Source organism: Bos grunniens, chromosome 11 (genome assembly GCF_055505025.1).
Source record: "Bos grunniens cultivar Pamir isolate PY7600 chromosome 11, Bosgru_T2T1.0, whole genome shotgun sequence".
NCBI classification, from domain to species: domain Eukaryota; kingdom Metazoa; phylum Chordata; class Mammalia; order Artiodactyla; family Bovidae; genus Bos; species Bos grunniens.
In genome coordinates, this window is record NC_141175.1 from 101453335 (window position 1) to 101471297 (window position 17963).

At 45.5% G+C, this 17963-nt stretch overlaps 1 protein-coding gene across 9 annotated transcripts in view; it reads left to right on the forward strand.

Moving 5' to 3' along the window:
- Positions 1-17963, forward strand: part of TBC1D8 (TBC1 domain family member 8) — a 141079-nt gene that overhangs the window by 66706 nt on the left and 56410 nt on the right. For 4 of the 9 annotated variants that reach the window (XM_086327922.1, XM_086327923.1, XM_086327924.1 and 1 more), the window contains 2 exons: positions 12579-12697; positions 17398-17626. The exons of 1 other annotated variant lie outside the window; for it this stretch is intronic. In XM_086327922.1, coding sequence (XP_086184048.1) covers positions 12579-12697; positions 17398-17626 — 348 coding nt within the window. The remainder of the gene's footprint in view (positions 1-12578; positions 12698-17397; positions 17627-17963) is intronic. 4 more of the 9 variants (XM_086327929.1, XM_086327928.1, XM_086327930.1 and 1 more) reach the window with 2 other exon arrangements.

Sequence of the window (17963 nt, forward strand, 5' to 3'; positions counted from 1 at the left end):
TTTTTTAGTCAAGAAGGTCTCCATCCCTCCATCCCCACTCCACTGTTTCCCCCCACATCATTGACTTGGTGAAGATTTGGGTCAGGTTTTATGCACAGTGTCCCACTGATCTGTTTCCTTCCTCAAGGTATCGCCCCATCCATTTCTTGGTCCTTCATATTTCCTGAAAAATGGATGGTAGTTACAAAGGTTCAGTTGAATCCAGGTTCAGAAAGAATACTGAACAGGTGGCTGTCCTGCATCCTGCCTGGGAGCACTTGCCCGCTGGTGTCTGATTCTTAGGGATGCTAATGTAACTTGATAAGGTCAGGCGACGGCTTCTATTGCGTTCTTCCCTGTCAACCTTTCATCTAGTGATTAGGCAATTAAAATCATTGCCTAAATCGTTTTTCTCTACATACCCCAAAACGACGCTTTTCTAATTGATCAGTACTTTCACAGCTTTCAGTTGGAGCTTGTCTGTGAAGGGCTCTCTGCTCGCCCTGAGAACATTTAGGAAAGGGAGGGAAGAATGCTTGCTTTCACCCTCTAGTTGCCTGTCGTTAGTGGAAGTGCCCTGGCTGTCTGCAGTGCTGACGAGTGAGTCAAGTGTTTTTGGTCTTGGTTTGGTTTTCTCTTTTGCTTCCTCCCTCCCTTTTTAGTATCATTTTAAAGTTCATGCTCCCCGTTCCCAACACTTTATTATGCAAATTTCCAGACTCGCTGAAATGTTGAAAGGATTATACAGTGAGGAATTCTCCAGGCAAGAATATTGGAGTGGCTTGCCATTCCCTTCTCCAGGGGATTTTCCCAGCCCAGGGATCAAACCCAGGTCTTCTGCACTAGAGGTAGGTTCTTTACCATCTGAGCCATCAGGGAAGCCCCTTCCCTTATGCATTCTGTGGGTTTGGTTAATTGCTGTCTTTTTTGGATACTCAGATGGTGCCACCTTCTGCTCGTGGGAACCCCTTCCTGTGTCTTCTGTGACTTGTCTGGCTCCTTTTTTTATTTATTAATATTTTTAGCTGTACAAAGTACGGTTGTCTGTTGCAACTCGAGGGCTTTCTCTAGCTGTGGCGAGTGCCGGCTACTCTGCCGCGGTGCTTGGGCTCCCTGTTGTGCTGGCTTCTCTTGTCGTGGAGCATGCGCTGTGGACCTCAGCAGTTGTGGTGCGTGGGCTTAGTTGCTCCGAGGCATGTGGGTCTTCTCAGACCAGGGGTCAAACCTGTATCCCCTGCACTGGGAGATGGATTTCTTATCCCTGGACTACCAGGGGTGCCCCTCATTCATCTTTGAGTGATTCCTTGCTCTCTGCCAACAAGATCTTAAATGCTCATCTAGTGCATTTTGCCAACAAAAGTCCGTTTAGTCAAAGCTATGGCTTTTCCATTAGTCATGGATAGATGTGAGAGTTGGACTATAAAGAAAGCTGAGCACCGAAGAATTGATGCTCTTAAACTGTGGTGTTGGAGAAGAGTCCTGTGACTCCTTGGACTGCAAGGAGATCCAACCAGTGCATCCTAAAGGAAATCAGTCCTGAATATTCATTGGAAGGACTGATGCTGAAGCTGAAACTCCAATACTTTGGCCACCTGTTGCGAAGAACTGACTCATTTGAAAAGACCCTGGTGCTGGGAAAGATTGAAGGCGGAAGGAGAAGGGGACGACAGAGGATGAGATGGTTGGATAGCATCACCGACTTGATGGACATAAGTTTGAGTAAGCTCTTTAGGAGTTGGTGATGGATGGGGAGGCTGGGTGTGCTGCAGTCCATGGGGTCGCTAAGAGTCGGACACGACTGAACGACTGAACTGAACAGTACATTTCCTGCCTCCTGCCTGGAATCAGCCCTTCCTCCAGGTGGCCCTGGTTCCTTTGCATGGGGAAAGGTGTTTAGGGACCACAGTCTGGGGTGTGGGCTTGCTTATTGTCACTGGGTTGTCATTGCCTCTGCTGCTGCTGCTGCTAAGTCGCTTTAGTCGTGTCCGACTCTGTGCGACCCCATAGACGGCAGCCCACCAGGCTCCCGCATCCCTGGGATTCTCCAGGCAAGAATACTGGAGTGGGTTGCCATTTCCTTCTCCAATGCATGAAAGTGAAAAGTGAAAGTGAAGTCGCTCAGTCAGGTCTGACTCTTAGTGACCCCATGGACCGCAGCCCACCAGGCTCCTCGGTCCATGGGATTTTCCAGGCAAGAGTACTGGAGTGGGGTGCCATTGCCTTCTCCCATCATTGCCTCTAAGGGTCTTCAAATAGGATGAGCCAAGAAGTACATGAAAGAAAAGAAAAAAGAGATATGAAAAAGGAAAACAAATCATGAGTTCATACTTAGCTTTCTAATTCAACTGTAAGACCACGTAGTTGTAGCTTTGATTTTATATTTGCTTTTCCCTTGGTATTCACTGAAAATCTTGCTTTCTAACAATATTCACAGAATTATTTTGTATGTATTGTACATGCACACACATGTCTTTAAGTAGTATGAATACTGCTATTAAGAATAAGAGTAGTGAGAGAAAGCAAATTTTTTGCAGCTCTCTTTGGCCTTAGAATATACTTAACTATGGATGTATAGTCAAAATGGGCTTCCCAGGTGGCGCTAGTGGTAAAAGAACCCCCGCCCCCGTGCAGGAGATGTAAGAGACTGGGGTTCGATTTTGATCCCTGAGGCAGGAAGATCTCCTGGAGGAGGGCATGGCAACCCCCTCCAGTGTTCTTACCTGGGAAATCCCATGGACATAGGAGCCTGATGGGCTGCGGTAGGATTGCAGAGTTGGACATGACTGAAGCAGCTTAACATGCATGCACGTATAGTCAAAATCGTGTTTAAAAAAGTTATTTTCTCTGTGCAGTCATATCGGTAATTATTTTAATAACCTGATAAACAGAAATTCATTTTTCATTGTTAAGGATTGTATTTTTTCCCTTTATGACTTACCTCAACTAAAAAATGCAAAACATGTTCGTGATTAATCAAATCTATAAATCTCTGAAAACAAAATACTTGTACTTAGAGAAGCCGTGCTCCCCAGCCTTTCTTTTTTATGAGGGCACGTGTGTTCTGTTCTGTGCTTTGCCTTTTTTGCACGTCAGCATATCCTAGAAATCTTTCCATATCAGAGAGTGGAGACTTTCTTCGTCTTCCACTTCTCCTCCTCTGTTTTCTTTCTCTGTCTCCTTTGTTTCAGTCTTTCATTGCCTGGAACTACCATAATTTATTTAACCTGTTCTCTGCTGGTGGCTATTTCTGTTGTTTTCAAACTTCAGCCTGACAAATAATGTCCCAATGAATAATTGGTAGATTCCTAGAAATGGGATCATTGCATCAGTGGTTTAATTAGATACTATTAAATTCCCTTCTCTCCATTGGGGTTGCATTATTAGTTTTTAAAAGTCCAGTCGGCAATGGATGAAAGTTTCTGTTTTCCCAAACTTGTCTTCATATCAAACTTACGGTTTTTGCCAACCTGACAGGTAAGACATGGTGTTGTTCCATAGTATTAATTTGCGTTTTTTTTTGGTACAAAAAAGTTGAACATCTTTCATTTTAAGGACTGTTTATAGAAACTATTTATTCCTAATCATATTTACTTAGTTTTTCATTGCATTGTCCTTTTTTCCTCTTCAATTTTTAGGTGCTGTCTGTGTATTAGGAATTTAAGCCCTTTATTGGAGGTGTGAAATTACAAAATCTCTCCTCAGTTTCTCATGTAGTGGGATTTAGAACTCCTTTGTTTTATACTTTCTGATTTTGAGTTATGGCTGGAATATTTCCTCATTCTCAAGTTACTCAGGAATCCACTCGTGTTTCCTTCAATTACTTGTAAACTAATTTCTTTTTCTCAGTGTTTCAAAGCTCTCTCTCTGTCTTCTTTCTTGCAACATTTCTGATAGGATATCTACTATCGTTCTTATCTTTTTTCATCTGTAAATTTTTTTCCCCTTCTTTATCACTGGTTTTCACCAGTTTATTTATGGTTTGCTTTCCTGCAGTTTTCTTTAAGGATTTTACTACTTAGGGCTTATTGAGAATCTTGAATCTGTTTATCAAACTTGAAAAACATTTCAGCCATTATTTCTTCAGATTTTTTCTGCACATGTACTTAAATTTTTTTTCTATTCTCCCCCAGGAGACTGTTCTCTCCCAGGAAACTGGGACCTCCGTTAAAGGGATTCCAGGCTGTCTGTTGCTGCCCCGCAGCTCACTGATGCTCTGGCCTTTGGGTTTTCGTTCATCCTTTTTCTCCTGTTTCTCATTTCAGAGTTTTTATTTGCTATCAAGTGTCCTTTTTTCCCTGCAATGTCCAATTTACTTTTAATCTTATTAGCATATTTCTGATTTCAGACACTGTTTTCCATCCCAAAAAGTTTGACTTGCATTTTTTTTTTTTGTATCTTTCATTTAGTTGCTCACCATCCGCCTGCTTTCCTCTGCTTTTTGAGCTCATGAAGTATAACAGCTCTCATGTCTTTGTCTACTGATTTTTTTTTAAATCTATGTCATTTCTGGTCTGTTTCTAATTATTTTTCTTTTGTTTACGTAGGTCAAAATTTCCTGCATCTTTGCTACTATCCCTGCTTCCATTTTTTAAATTAATTAATTTTTATTTTTGCCACACCGTGCACCATGGGGGGTTTTAATTCCCCAACCAGGAATTGAACCCACACCCCTGCATTGCAAGGACAGAGTCTTAGCCACTGGACCACCAGGGGAGTCCCCCTACTTCTATCTCTGAGAAGTGTTTCTAATGACACTAATACAAGGACATTTTAGTGACTTTTTCAGTTGTAAATTAAAAATCTATTTTCAGTGTCAAGGAAGTTGTTTTGCATTTACTGCAAGTAATTTTAGGGACTCATTCTAATTTAAAGGCAAAAAGGGGTAAAGAAATTATGTAAAAAGGTTTAGAGCTTATTTTCTTAAACTGTATAGTGAAAAATATATACAGGTTTAAAAAAAAATCATGATGATGTGACATTCTTGTTTGTTCCTATAAAGATACTCCTTCAGACAATGTGGATTAGGTAGTATTAGAGCATCCACTTTAGGAATGTGAGATTTCTGAAAGTTAAAGCTTTGGTCCAAACCTCCTAACTGTCATTTGCGATTTTTAATAGAATCTTTGCCTCTGAGTTTCTCTATGTAGGATGAGTGTCAAGTGGAATTTGGGAATGACACTGCCTTGACTGTTACACTTTTTAATGTTTTAAAATTTGTTTTTAACTAGGGGAAAATTGCTTTACAATGTTGTGTTGGTTTCTGCTGTACAACAATGCAAATCAGCCATACTTGTACATTTATCCCTTCCCTCTTGAGCCTCAACTATTGCAAAAGAACAAATCTGAAGGATGTACATTGCAATGCCCATGTCATCGTAAATTAGGATCCAGGGAGCTGAAGAAGATAGTTAACTCAGTTGGAGATTTACTCTGCAGATACACAGTTACTATTTAAAACTGAAGCTGGGGTCGAGTTATTTACGGCTGTGTTCGTGCAGAAGCTGTTAAGTATAGACAATGAAATGCTTGTTCGATTTCCTGAAAACACCTCTGGGGAAAACCTAAGAGAATAAATACAGTGTGTGAATTTCAGTGACTCAGCTTGAGCCCCAGGCCCTCGTCTCCTCTGTGTGTCGCAGAAAGAGCTAGAAGAACGGGCCTCCAGGTTGCTCTCGTCTGCCCGTTAGATTTCTCACCTAGGAGATGGACATAGCAATACCTTTCTTGCAATCCTTTTTTTTAATGAAGATAAACAAGGTTAAGTGTACAGGATACCTAACAAAGTGCCTGACTCGTGCTAGGCCTTCAGAAAATGTCCTGTGTCTGCAGCTATAGCTGTTCTTTCTTAGACCATCAAGTTGGTTATTTATAAACCCGTTGATGTAATTTGTTTTGTGGTCATAATTGATGTTTCTAACACTGTATTTTAGTTTTGCATTTGTTGTTCAGTTGCGAAGTTGTCTCCAACTCTTTGCGACCCCATGGACTGCACACACCGGGCTTCCCTCTCCTTCACTATCTCCTGGAGTTTGCTCAAACTCATGTCCATCGTGTAGATGATCCCATCCGACCATCTCATCCTCTGTCAGCCACTTCTCCTCCTGCCCTCAATCTTTCCTACCATCAGGGTCTTTCCCAATGAGTTGGCTCTTTGCGTCAGGTGGCCCTAGTAGCTTCAGCTTTAGCATCAGTCCTTCCAGTGATTATTCAGGGCTGATTTCCTTTAGGATTGACTGGTTTGATCTCCTTGCTGTCGAAGGGACTCTCAAGAGTCTTCTCCAGCGCCACAGTTCGAAAGCGTCAATTCTTAGGTGCTCAGCCTTCTTTATGGTCCAACTCTCCCATCCATACATGACTACTGGAAAAACTAGAGTTTTTGACTATAGTTTTGCATGTGCGGTACTATGCTAAGTCACTCAGGCGTGTCCGACTCTTTGGAACTCCATGGACTGTAGTCCACCAGGCTCCTCTGTCCATGGGATTCTGCAGGCAAGAATACTGGAGTGGGTTGCCATAGGCATTTACAGATCTGATTTTTGACTTCTTGTGTGGGTGATGTTTAAGATCCACTGAACTGGAATTTTCTTAGAAAAGAGAAAAGGCTTTTTCTGTAACATTAGGGGCCTCGATGAAACAAAGTATACTTTTGCTAATTGAACTTTTGTTGCAATCCACAGTGTTTCTGTACTTTTGGGTTTTAGAACCTGCTGTTCCTGTGTGCCAGGTTACTTAAGTGTGTCTGACTCTTGGGGACCCCATGGACTGTGACCTGTGATGCTCCTCTGTCCATGGGATATTCCAGGCAAGAATACTGGAGTGGGTTGCCATTCCCTTCTCTAGGGGATCTTCCCAACCCAGGGTTCCAACTCGAGTCTCCTGAGGCTCCTGTATTGCAAACAGATTCTTTACCACTGAGCCACTAGGGAAGCCATTAAACTGCTAGAGCTACCTTAACAAAGTATCACAAACTGCATGGCTTAAACCAGGGGTCCCCAACCTCTGGGCTATGGACTGGTATCCATCCATGGCCTGTCAGGAACCAGGCTGCAGAGCAGGAGGTGAGTGGCAGGTAAGCAAGCAAAGTTTCATCTGTATTTACAGCCGCTGGCCATCGATCACATTACTGACTTAGCTCTGCCTCCTGTCAGATCAGCAGCGGCATTAGGGTCTCATAAGAATGCAAACCCTACTGTGAATGGCACATATGAGGGACCTAGGTTGCTTGTTCCTTACGAGAGTCATCCCCAAGCCATCTCCCCACCCCCAACCCCACAGGTCTATGGAAAAAATGTCTTCCACAGAATCGGTTTTTGGTGCTGAAAAGGTTGGGGACTTCTGGCTTAAGCTGTAGGAATTTATTTTCTCAGTTCTGGAGGTTGGAAGTCCAAGATCAAGCAGCCAGCAGGGTTAGTTTCTCCTGAGACCTCTCTCCCTGGTGTGCAGATGGCTACCTCCTGTGGGTCCTCAGGGCTGCACCCCAAGTGTCTCTTCCTCTTTTTAGGTGGACCAGTCCTGTCCAATTAATAGGTAGACCTAATTTAACCTTTTGTTGTTGTTGTTTAGTTGCTAAGTTGTGTCCGACTCTTTTGTAAACCCCTGGACTCCTTGGGATTTCCCAGGCAAGAATACTGGAGTGGGTTGCCACTTCCTTCTCCAGGGAATCATCCTGACCCAGGGATCAAACCCACATCTCCCGCATTGGCAGGCAGATTCTTTACCACCGAGCCACCAGGAAAGCCCACATTTCTGATTTGCTCCTCTCTTTATTTTTCATCAGTAATATGTCTGTAATGGGCTGGTTTTCAAACTTTTCTTTGACCTTGACCCACAGACAGGAATATATTTATGTGTTTGTGCATAATTCTAGCAAATATTTTCTAAGTCAGTTGTTGCCCTTATAAAGTGGTATGGGGACTTTCTTGGAAGTCCAGTGCTTAACACTTCACACTTCCAATGCAGGTTCGATTCTGGATTGGAGAACTATTAATAAGATCCCACATGCCTCCAAAAAGTAAAAAAAAAAAAAAAAAAATGGCATGTTTATAAAAATAGCTGTTTTCGGATGGGCCGCTTCGTAAGCTGAAAAACACGCCCGCCACTTGTGGTTCAGGCTTTGCCGTGTGATATACGTTAAGCGATTTTCCTTTTTGGCCCTTTGAGGTCGTGGGCGTGCAGTCGGCTTGCAGTGGTTTATGGTATTTTTGACCCTCATCATAAGACTTTCCTGCAGAGGAAATTAGAGTTCGGAAAATTTCTCTGCCATTTGGCACCTTTTGTAGGAAGTAGAAGACAGTTGGGTGGGAAAGTTCCAGCATGGTGTTTGTTTTTGCTGGAGAGACACACAGCTGAGTCAGATTAGGACAGGCTGACCGACTTCACCGCCACCTCCCCTGACCTCCGCTCAGTGATGGATGTTACATTCGGGCTTACTTTCTGTCTCAAGGTGTGAGCTTAGTTTTGCTCCAGAGTGGTTTTCTGTTGCCATAAGGCTTCTCCTGGGGAGGCAGAAGAAGTTTTTAAAGGGATGGAAGTCTCCTTTTGGGGAGGATGTGGCCTCAAGTCTTAATTCCACGTGATACACTGTGTTGGGGCTCTGTTGGAGTTTTACCCACGCTGTCTGTGGTCAGCAGGTGGGAGGCTTGCATGGTTTCTCAGCTAGCAGTTGGCCCTGTGAGCTTAGGAGCAGCATCAGTGAAAAGCTGTCTCATGTCATCCCTGAAGACGGACTCGGGAAGATGGGGTGGCGGGCAGAGTGTTCGCTCTCTGTGCACAGAGTAACCTTTTTAGTGTCAAGACCTAGGAAGTACTGGACCAGAGGATGATGAAAGTGTTACTTGAAAATGCAGCTTCTTATTGGAGGGACCCCAGGGCACTTCAGGTTTGCAGAGTGAGCTCATACCCTGGTTTGCCTTTTGTCGGATACCTGTGACCTTGGAGATAGAGCTGACCCCCTTTCCTCTCACAGCCTTCGTTTGACATCAGTGAGGCTGTGCCTGGAACAGAATGGTCACAGAGCCAGTCCTGGCCCCTCTGTTCCTCCTCAGTCCTCCAAGTCGTTTTTCTTTTTTTTCTGGGGAAGGTGTTGGAGGGGTAAATTAGGAAGTATATGAAAACAAATGGCAAAAGATTGAAGACCAATACAGATACTCTTTTCCCATGTATTCCTCACCCTTTTTTTTTTTGTTTTTGTTTTTGAGCTTTTTATTTTGTATTGGGGTATGTTGTGACAGTTTCAGGTGGACAACAAAGGGACTCAGCCAGACATGATGCATGTGTCCACTCTCCCCCAAGCTCCCCTCCCACCCAGGCCGCCACATACCATTGAGCAGAGTTCCATGTGCTCCACAGTAGGTCCTTGTTGGTTACCCATTTTAAATAAACTGTGTGCATGTCCATCCCAGACTTCCTGACTATCCCTTCCCCTCATCCCTCCTCCTGTTTTGCCTGTTGTTTTTTTTGTTTTGTTTTTTAAATATTCTGACCAGTTGATTTTACTATGATGTATAATAAAAGCTAAATAAAGATCTATAAGGGGAAGTATAAATTAGGAGTTTAGGGTTAGTATTTACATACTTCTATATATAAAATAAATAAGCAACAAGAATATACTGTATAGCACAGGGAACTCAATACTGTGTAATAACCTAGATGGGAAAATAATCTGAAAAAGATTAGATATATGTATATGTATAACTGATTCACTTAGCTGTACACCTGAAACTAACACAATATTGTAAATCAAACATACTCTGATTTGAAAAAAAATTAAATAAAAAAAGATCTAGAGAGAGAAAACCTTAAAGGTCTAGAGAAGAGAGGAGAGCCGGCCACCCAGGGAGCCCATGAACATAAGTTTATGGATGCAGTGGCCCCGAGACTCTCTCCTGCGATGAACTGTCCCCACAGTTGAACTGTTCATCACAGATGAGCTTAGACACTGTCCCCTCCCCACAAAGACTCCGTTTGCCAGCCCACGGGATTTAGGGGGTGTCCTGGTAAATGATAGCTGCATGGCTGCCAACTGAAGACAATGAATGAACGGACAAGGAGAGTGCAGCCAGTCTTGTAAATGAGACATGTATCTCAGCGTTGAATGTGAGGAGCCAGGCAGACGGTGTGGGTCTTCAGTTCAGGGGGACATTGTTTCGAGGCTTTAAGAGAGTCCTGTTGCAGAGCCTGGAAATATGTGGGCTTTTTTGTTTGTTTTTTGGAGGTTGAAGTTTTTAAACTTTTGTGTATGAAGAGCTGGGGGTTCTCAGTTGCTGCTAGTGATAAAGAACCCGCCTGCCAATGCAGGAGACATAAAGAGACATGGGTTCAATCCTTGGGTCAGGAAGATTCCCTGGAGGAGGAAATGGCAACCAGTTATAGTATTCTGGCCTGGAGAATCCCTTGGACAGAGGAGCCTGTCGGGCTACAGTCCGTAGGGTCGCAAAGAGACGGACATGACTGAAGCAATTTAGCATGCACATACGAAGAAGTAGCATCGTATCTGCCTAAAGTAGATGTCCTGGATGACCTAGTCAAGGAGGTTCCCTTAATCCAACTTAAGCCGATGTCCTTTGAGTACCAGCAGAAGCACTGGCACATATATAGACTGTGTTTCTGAGTCATACCGTGCCAGTATGAGCAGAGCTGGCCACAGTGAGACCCCGGCCAGATTCTCTCTGGTGGCTCCTGTAGAGCTGCTGGTGGCCCATGTTGCTTCTCAGCTGCAACAAGGCAAGGAGGTGGAAACGTGTGGCTTGAGGCTGTTGTTTCACAGCGGTCTCGCTATCCAGTAAGAGGAGTAGGGAGCCTGTAGGGCCAGGGGCTTCCTGTTTGGGTAGGAAGTGGAGATATGACCACTCACCCCAAGTGGGCTGCTTCTTGGGTTTATGATCCAGAAAGAGCAAGATGGGAGGTGGACTCACCGAGAGCTGGATGGGGTCACTGGTGGTGAATGGTGTCTTTCCCCTCCCACCACGTTCAGATGTGTGCAAGCCCACCCCCACCAGTGTGATGGTATTTGGAGGTGGGCCCTTTGGGAGGGGATTCAGTTCAGATGAGGCCATGAGGGTGGGGTCCCGTGTTGTGGTTAGTGTCCTTAGCAGAAGGATGAGAGTCTGCTTTAGTGATGACCAGAGAATGTTGCTTGTTAGGCATGGATGTGATGCCATGCCTAACATTTGGAGAATAGGGGGGAAAAATACCATTGTGTTTTGGGTGTTTTTTTTTTTTTGGGTGGTGTGGGGAGAGGCTCACCAGGTAGCAGGTGGGATCTTAGTTCCCCGACCAGGAGTTGAACCCACATCCCCTGCATTGGAAGCACAGACTCTTAACCTTTGGGCCGCCAGGGAAGTCCCTAAATACCACTGTTTCAGGTCTCACTTTTCCTTATGAGGTATTCTCTTAGGTTCTTCTTTTCACTCCCTCCCAAAGTGCACATCAGAACTCGCCACAGGCACCCCAAACCCACAGGTCCAGGGTGAGCTCTCTGGCAGTTTTGTTGTTTGTGTCTTTTTTTTTTTTTGGCGGTTTTACGCATGGGGTGTTTGTAAGGTCTTCACGAGTGTCCACGTTCTGGGGAGAGGAAGACCGTAAATAATATAGAGGAAGGTCGGCTTAGCACTGTGAGTGTGCGGTTTCTGGTTCTGCGGGTCCTGCCGCCTCTCCCGCTGCCTGGGTTACTCTGCACTCTCGTCCTCCAGCCCTTCACCTCTCTGAGGTTGAGGTGTCTCCTGCTTCCCATTTGAACAAACCCGCCCTCCTAGCTGGGGCATCACCTGTTTCCACGCTAGATGTACCAGAGTCACAGGTGCCTCTTCTAGTCCAGGACTGAGCTTGCTTCAAGTCCTGGACTTTATCAGTAGGGGCTGGCGCAGTTCCCTGGCCAAGGTGTCCGTTATCCAGTGGGGAGGACTAGGAGCTCCTTTTGGAGAACTAACGTCAACTCAGACGGCTAAGCTTTTTGGTGCCTGTGTTGTGGAATGCTTCACTAATAGGCTGATTGTGTTTTTACTTGCCTTTGAAAGAAATTAACTTACTAGATAACCATTGAATGTTTCTGTGGTTTTGTTTTAACATGTACGATAAAACCTCTTCTTATATGTGTTCTGAGGGATTTTGTTATAAAACTTACAGAGGACAAATGCGTACCTGGAAATGGCCCAGCGGCAGTGAGTGCCCTGGGGCCACGGGCAGAGCCACCTTAAGGCAAATTCTCGTCTCTTTTGAGGGACCTCCGTGCTCACAGGGGGAATTCTGTGAGGCCGTCAGAATCAGGTCACCCTGGGGCTTGTTTGCTCTGGAGTGGCTGTATAACTACAGATGTTTCGGTCCCTTGAGTGGAGGTAGTCAGAGTTCCACTCGTTAGCCAGGCTGGCAGGACTCCTGCAGAGAGGTCCCAGAACAGCTCGGCCGGTCGGCAGGCCCGTCCGTGTGGCAGGTGGACCGTGGCCCCGGCACGGGGTGCCTTCCGTGTCAGCTGGCTAACTGTGGCATGAGCAGCCGGAATGTGTTAATTACATAAATGCAGGACTCCTGTTTGGAAAGCAAGTTCGTATTCTAGACATTGGTTCTGTCTCGTAATCTCCGTGTCCTTTTCTGTTCCTACCCAGGTGCCACGTTAGAGGAAATAAACCAGCACTGGGACTGGCTGGAGCAAAATCTCCTCCACACCTTGTCTGTCTTTGATAATAAAGATGACATTGCCAGTTTTGTCAAAGGGAAGGTGAAGGTAGGTTCCCCCCACCCCACCCTCCGGCTTTCTTAAAACTCTGACTTCACTGGGTCTCAGTTGTGGCCTGTGGACTCAGTTACAGCATGCAGGAGCTAGGTCCTTGACCAGGGGTTGAGCCTGGGCCCTTGCACTGGGAGCGCAGAGTCTGAGCCACTGACCACCAGGGAAGTCCTGAAGCTAAGTCCGTTGACCTTGATGTTTCCCCCCGGTTTCACATCTCTCTTATCACGGCTGCATAACATTCAGGACACTGCAGCATTTTTGATCATATTCTTTTCCTTTAATAGTGTCTCTACTATAATTGAACTTCTGGGCTTAATTATTGTTGTTGTTTAGTCACTAAGTCGTGTCTGACTCTTGCAACCCTATGGACTGTAGCCCGCGTGGCTCTTCTGTCATGGGATTTCCCAGGCAAGAATACCAGAGTGGGTTGCCATTTCCTCCTCCAGGGGATCTTCCTGACCCTGGGTTTGAACCCATGTCTCCTGCAGTGGCAGGCAGATTTTTTTTTTTTTAACCACCGAGCCACCAGGGAAGCATTAAAACCAAATGAGTTTGACTTGTCATCAGTCAAATTTTAAAGAGTCAGTCTGGCAAAATCCACCCGAAATGGAAACAAAACAAAACCCTCATTCTTGGGCCTAAGGTTTCCTTATCCTTTACAGAAGCGAAGGTCCTTTTTTATCTCAAGGGGAAAAAAATGTTGAGATTCATGTTTTTGCACAGCAACAATGTTATTTGTCTCCTGAAATGAGTTAGTAGCAAGTTCTTTGCAGCTGTGACATCTTGTCCCTCTTTTTTTTAGTTGCAGCTGGCACTTTTCTCTCTCTGCAAGTGGATATTTATTCTTAAAACATGTTAATTGAATGAAATGAAAACCAAACAAGTTTTGAGAAGGGAGAGGAATGTTTGGGGAGGTCTCTCTTACCTGCTGTGAGCTATGTCTTATGTAACAGCTCTCATTTCAGTAAGACACTTGGTAACTGGTGCTTTGGTAACTGGTGCTTTGAAAACCCTCACCGGCAGGGAGGGAATGTTTCTCATTCTGATTTCAACTCTCTTATGAAACAGTTTCACACATTAGCCTGTAATGTACTTTTCATCCCTTAGGGTAAAACATCCCAGACCATTGATTTTTTTTTTTTTTTCTCTCTCTCTCTAAAAAGTTTGCCTTTCCAGTATCCTAAGTGTTTTGGCTTTTAGTGAAGGGTCTTAGAGTAAATTCTTAATTTTATTTTTTGGGAAAGATTTATCTGTTTCTCTTTGGCTGTGCTGGGTCTTCGTTGCTGCTTTCGGCCTTTCTCTAGCTGCGGTGAGCAGGGGCTGCCCTCTCATTGCGTTTCCAGGGCTTCTTGCTGCAGACCACGGGCTCTAGAGCGCACAGGTTTCAGTAGCTGCGGCAACGTGGGCTCTGTAGCTGTGGCTCCCGGGCACGCGAGCACAGGCTCTGTAGTTACGGTGCGCGGACTCGGTCGCTTCGAGGCCTGTAGGATCTGCTGGGGACCAGGGGTGGGGCCTGTGTCCCCTGCACTGTCAGGCGGATTTTTGACCACTGGACCACTAGGGAAGCCCTAAACTCTTAGTTTTGAAAGAGCCAAGAGGAGCATTGTTTTCCTTTGGGGACTGGGTATAATTATGGGGTCGGGTGGACGGCCAGTCTTCTGAGTCCAGGAGGAGTGACGGTGTTGGCTGGTGTCCTCTGCGGTTGCCTCTGGCCCGTGGGGTTAGCAGATGGGTGCAGGTCCCAGTGGGTCTTTTTCAGCTCATGTGTTATCACCACAGAGTGGTCCAGCTTGGTTCCCCAGGTCAGGCTGCATGGACAGAAATACCTGTTTCACAGTTATTTTCACATTTACCTTCTTTTCTCGGTCTCACCTTAGTGCTGGCGGTTCTTTGATTTATATGTTTCTCCTCTTAATCAGGAGGAAGGAAGTGCATTTCTGCTGCAGTGACTTTTGGAAAGTCAGAAGAAGGGGAGGGAAAAACTTTTGCTTTAACCTCTTATACTCTGTGCTGGGGGCCTGGAAATTAAACCAACAGAAGATAGCTTAATGAGAAAAACAGAGTTTATCAGCTTGGGCAGTGCAGGTGAAGGTGGGAAAAACTCCACAATAAATAGCTCAGTGGGACGGTTAGGGTGCCGGGCTTGTGCAGCATCATAATGAAGAATAGCACGTTTACAGAGAAGCGACGAGTCAAAGGAACAAAGAGTGTGAGCTTTTAGGGTGGTAAGCCGCCGGATGCTGGATCCTAGAGTGAGACCAGCCACTCCAGTTGGGTTTGCCGTGTAGGCTCTTCCTTTCTGGAGCCTCTTGTGCTGGTCAGAGTCCAGAGTTGTCTCTGATGAGTCAGAGCCAAAGAGCTGTCTTCCTCTTTCTGGCACAGGATGGGGAGACACCTTTACAAATGGAGATTTGTATCCTGTTTTTAGGTAAATAGTGGGGAAGGGGAGAGAGTTTTTTTTTTTTGACATCTGCTATTTCTCAAGTGTCTTTAGCTCAAAATAATTCTTAAGTCCAAGTGGCATATTTGGGCAGGGGGCATATACTGATCCCTTGGGGCTTCCAAGGTGGCTTAGCGGTAAAGAATCTGCCTGCAATGTAGGAGACGTGGGTTTGATCCCTGGGTTGTGAAGATCTCCTGGAGAAGGAATGGCTACCCTCTCCAGTTTTCTTCCCTGGGAAGTCCCATGGACAGAGGAGCCTAGTGAGCTACAGTCCATGGGGTCGCAAAGAGTCAGACATGACTGAGCACACATGCATACACAGACAAACGCACAGATACACAGAGATACACAGACACACATGCATAGATATACAGAGAGACACACATACGTACATGCATGTACACACACAGACACACACATACACAGACACACACACAGACGTACACGTGCACACACACACATGCATGCATGTACACACAGACACACACAGAGACATACACGCACACACACGTACATGCATGTACACACAGAGAGACACGCATACACACACACACACACACTCTCTCTCTCTGATCCCTTATACTCCACAGCAGACGTGCCTTTGAAGTCCCGGGGGGCTGCTGGCCTGGAGTAGGTGCCGGGGCTGAGGGGACCGGCCGGTCAGAGGTCGGCTGTGTCTTTGGGCCACCGCATGGCGTTGGGTCTTCTTCGTTTGTCCTGGGAGATTGAAAGGATCTGGGATTGGGGCTTTCCTGCCTGTATCCTGACCATTCGACTTGCTCTATGGGACTTTAAAGGAAGCCTCTGCGTTGGGCTGACTCGGCCATCAGGGAGGCCAGGGCCTGCGGGCTGCCCTTGTGCCCATGTCTGCCTGCTCTAGAGGCCTCTTAGAAACCCCTTCACATCTCATGGTGCACAGCAGTTATTACATATTAGGTAACTTTGAAAAAGTACCTCTCGGGACTTCCCTGGTGGTCCAGTGGTTAAGATTCTGCCTTCCAATGCAGTGGGTATGGGTTTGATACCTAGTGGGGGGCTAAGATCCCATGTGCCTCTCCCCCCAAAAAAACAGAACATAAAACTAAAGCAATATTGTAACAAATTCAGTAAAGACTCTAAAAATGACCCTTATCAAAAAGATCTTTAAACCATAAAATACCCCTCTTAGTTATAACTTTTATAATGTCTTGTGAAATAAAATTTGGAAAAGAAAGAAAAACATCATGAGAGAAATGAAAATCCCTTGAAGTTCTTTACCAGCCTCCAGATTTATTTTTTAAGAAACTTTAACTTGCATTTTTATTTTAATGGTAATGTGCAGGATATTTTCTAAAATTGCTTATGCAGTGTAGATGTGGGTAGAAATCCCCTGGTGGCTCAGAAGGTAAAAAGTCCACCTGCAATGCAGGAGACATCTGCAGGAGATTCGGGTTTGATCCCTGGGTCAGGAAGATCCCCTGGAGGAGGCCATGGCAACCCACTCCAGTATTCTTGCCTGAAGAACCCTGTGGACAGAGGAGCCTGGCAGGCTACAATCCATGGGGTCGCAAAGAGTCAAACAGGACTAAAGTGACTTAGCACACACGCATAGTGGATTTATAATGTATTAATTTGTGCTATACTACAAAGGGATTCAGTTATAGATACACATTCTTTTTTTAAAAATACCCTTTCGTTTATGTTTGATCACAGGACGTTGAATACAATTCCCTGTGCTCTACAGTAGGACCTTGTTGTTTATCCATCGTATATATAACAGTCTGCATCTGCTAATCCCAAACTCCCAATCCGTCCCTCCCCCCATTCCCCTTGGTAACCACAGGTCTGTTCTCTGTGTCCATGAGTCTGTTTCATAGAGATGTTCTTTTGTATAAAAGGACTAACTTTTAAACCCTGGCGTGGATGATGCTTCAGAGTTGATGCATTGAGTCCATACCCCCCAAGACCATCATCTGACCTCCTATCTCTGGAGGGAGGAGCAGGGGGGGATTATAAGGTAGTAACCCATTTGAGAACTGGGGCTTAGAAGTTGGGGATTCACCCAAAGCCTCGCTGGTGAGTGGCCAAGAGAGAGACTGGTCTGAGGATTCCCCCAGCTTGCTTCCTCCCCTCCGGGCATGTTTCTGGAGGGTGGACCGGATCCTCACCCATCCTAAGGGTCTGTCTGAGTGGTGCTGGCTCCCCGGATGCCCATGCTTGACTGTCCTTGCCCTTTTCCTGACCTGGGGACCCTTCTCTGTCTGTATGTCAGGCTCTGATTGCCGAGGAGACGAGCAGCAGGCTGGCCGAGCAGGAGGAGGAGCCTGAGAAGTTCCGCGAGGCCTTGGTGAAGTTCGAGGCCAGGTTCAACTTCCCGGAGGCCGAGAAGCTGATCACATATTACTCATGCTGCTGCTGGAAGGGCCGGGTGCCCCGCCAAGGCTGGCTGTACCTGAGCATCAACCACCTCTGCTTCTATTCCTTCTTCTTGGGCAAGGAGCGTAAGTGAGGGGCAAGTGGGTCCCTCCCAGATGGAGCTGGCTCCTGGGATGCTCAGCACTGGTCCTGAGACCAGTCATTGCCTGAAGAGTTAGGCGGCAAAAGATTTAAATAAGTGGTCGAGACGTAACAGGTGGCATGTGGTTAATTTCCAGATGCCCTGTGCAGACAATCATATTGTATTATATATGTGAGTACCACTAGGAGGTTTGATTTTACTTTTTTAATTTTTATTGGAGTATAGTTAATTTACCATGTTGTGTTAGTGTTTATTCTACAGGAAAGTGAATCAGTTATACATACACACTTTGCTGTTTAGTTGATGTTGTGTCCAACTCT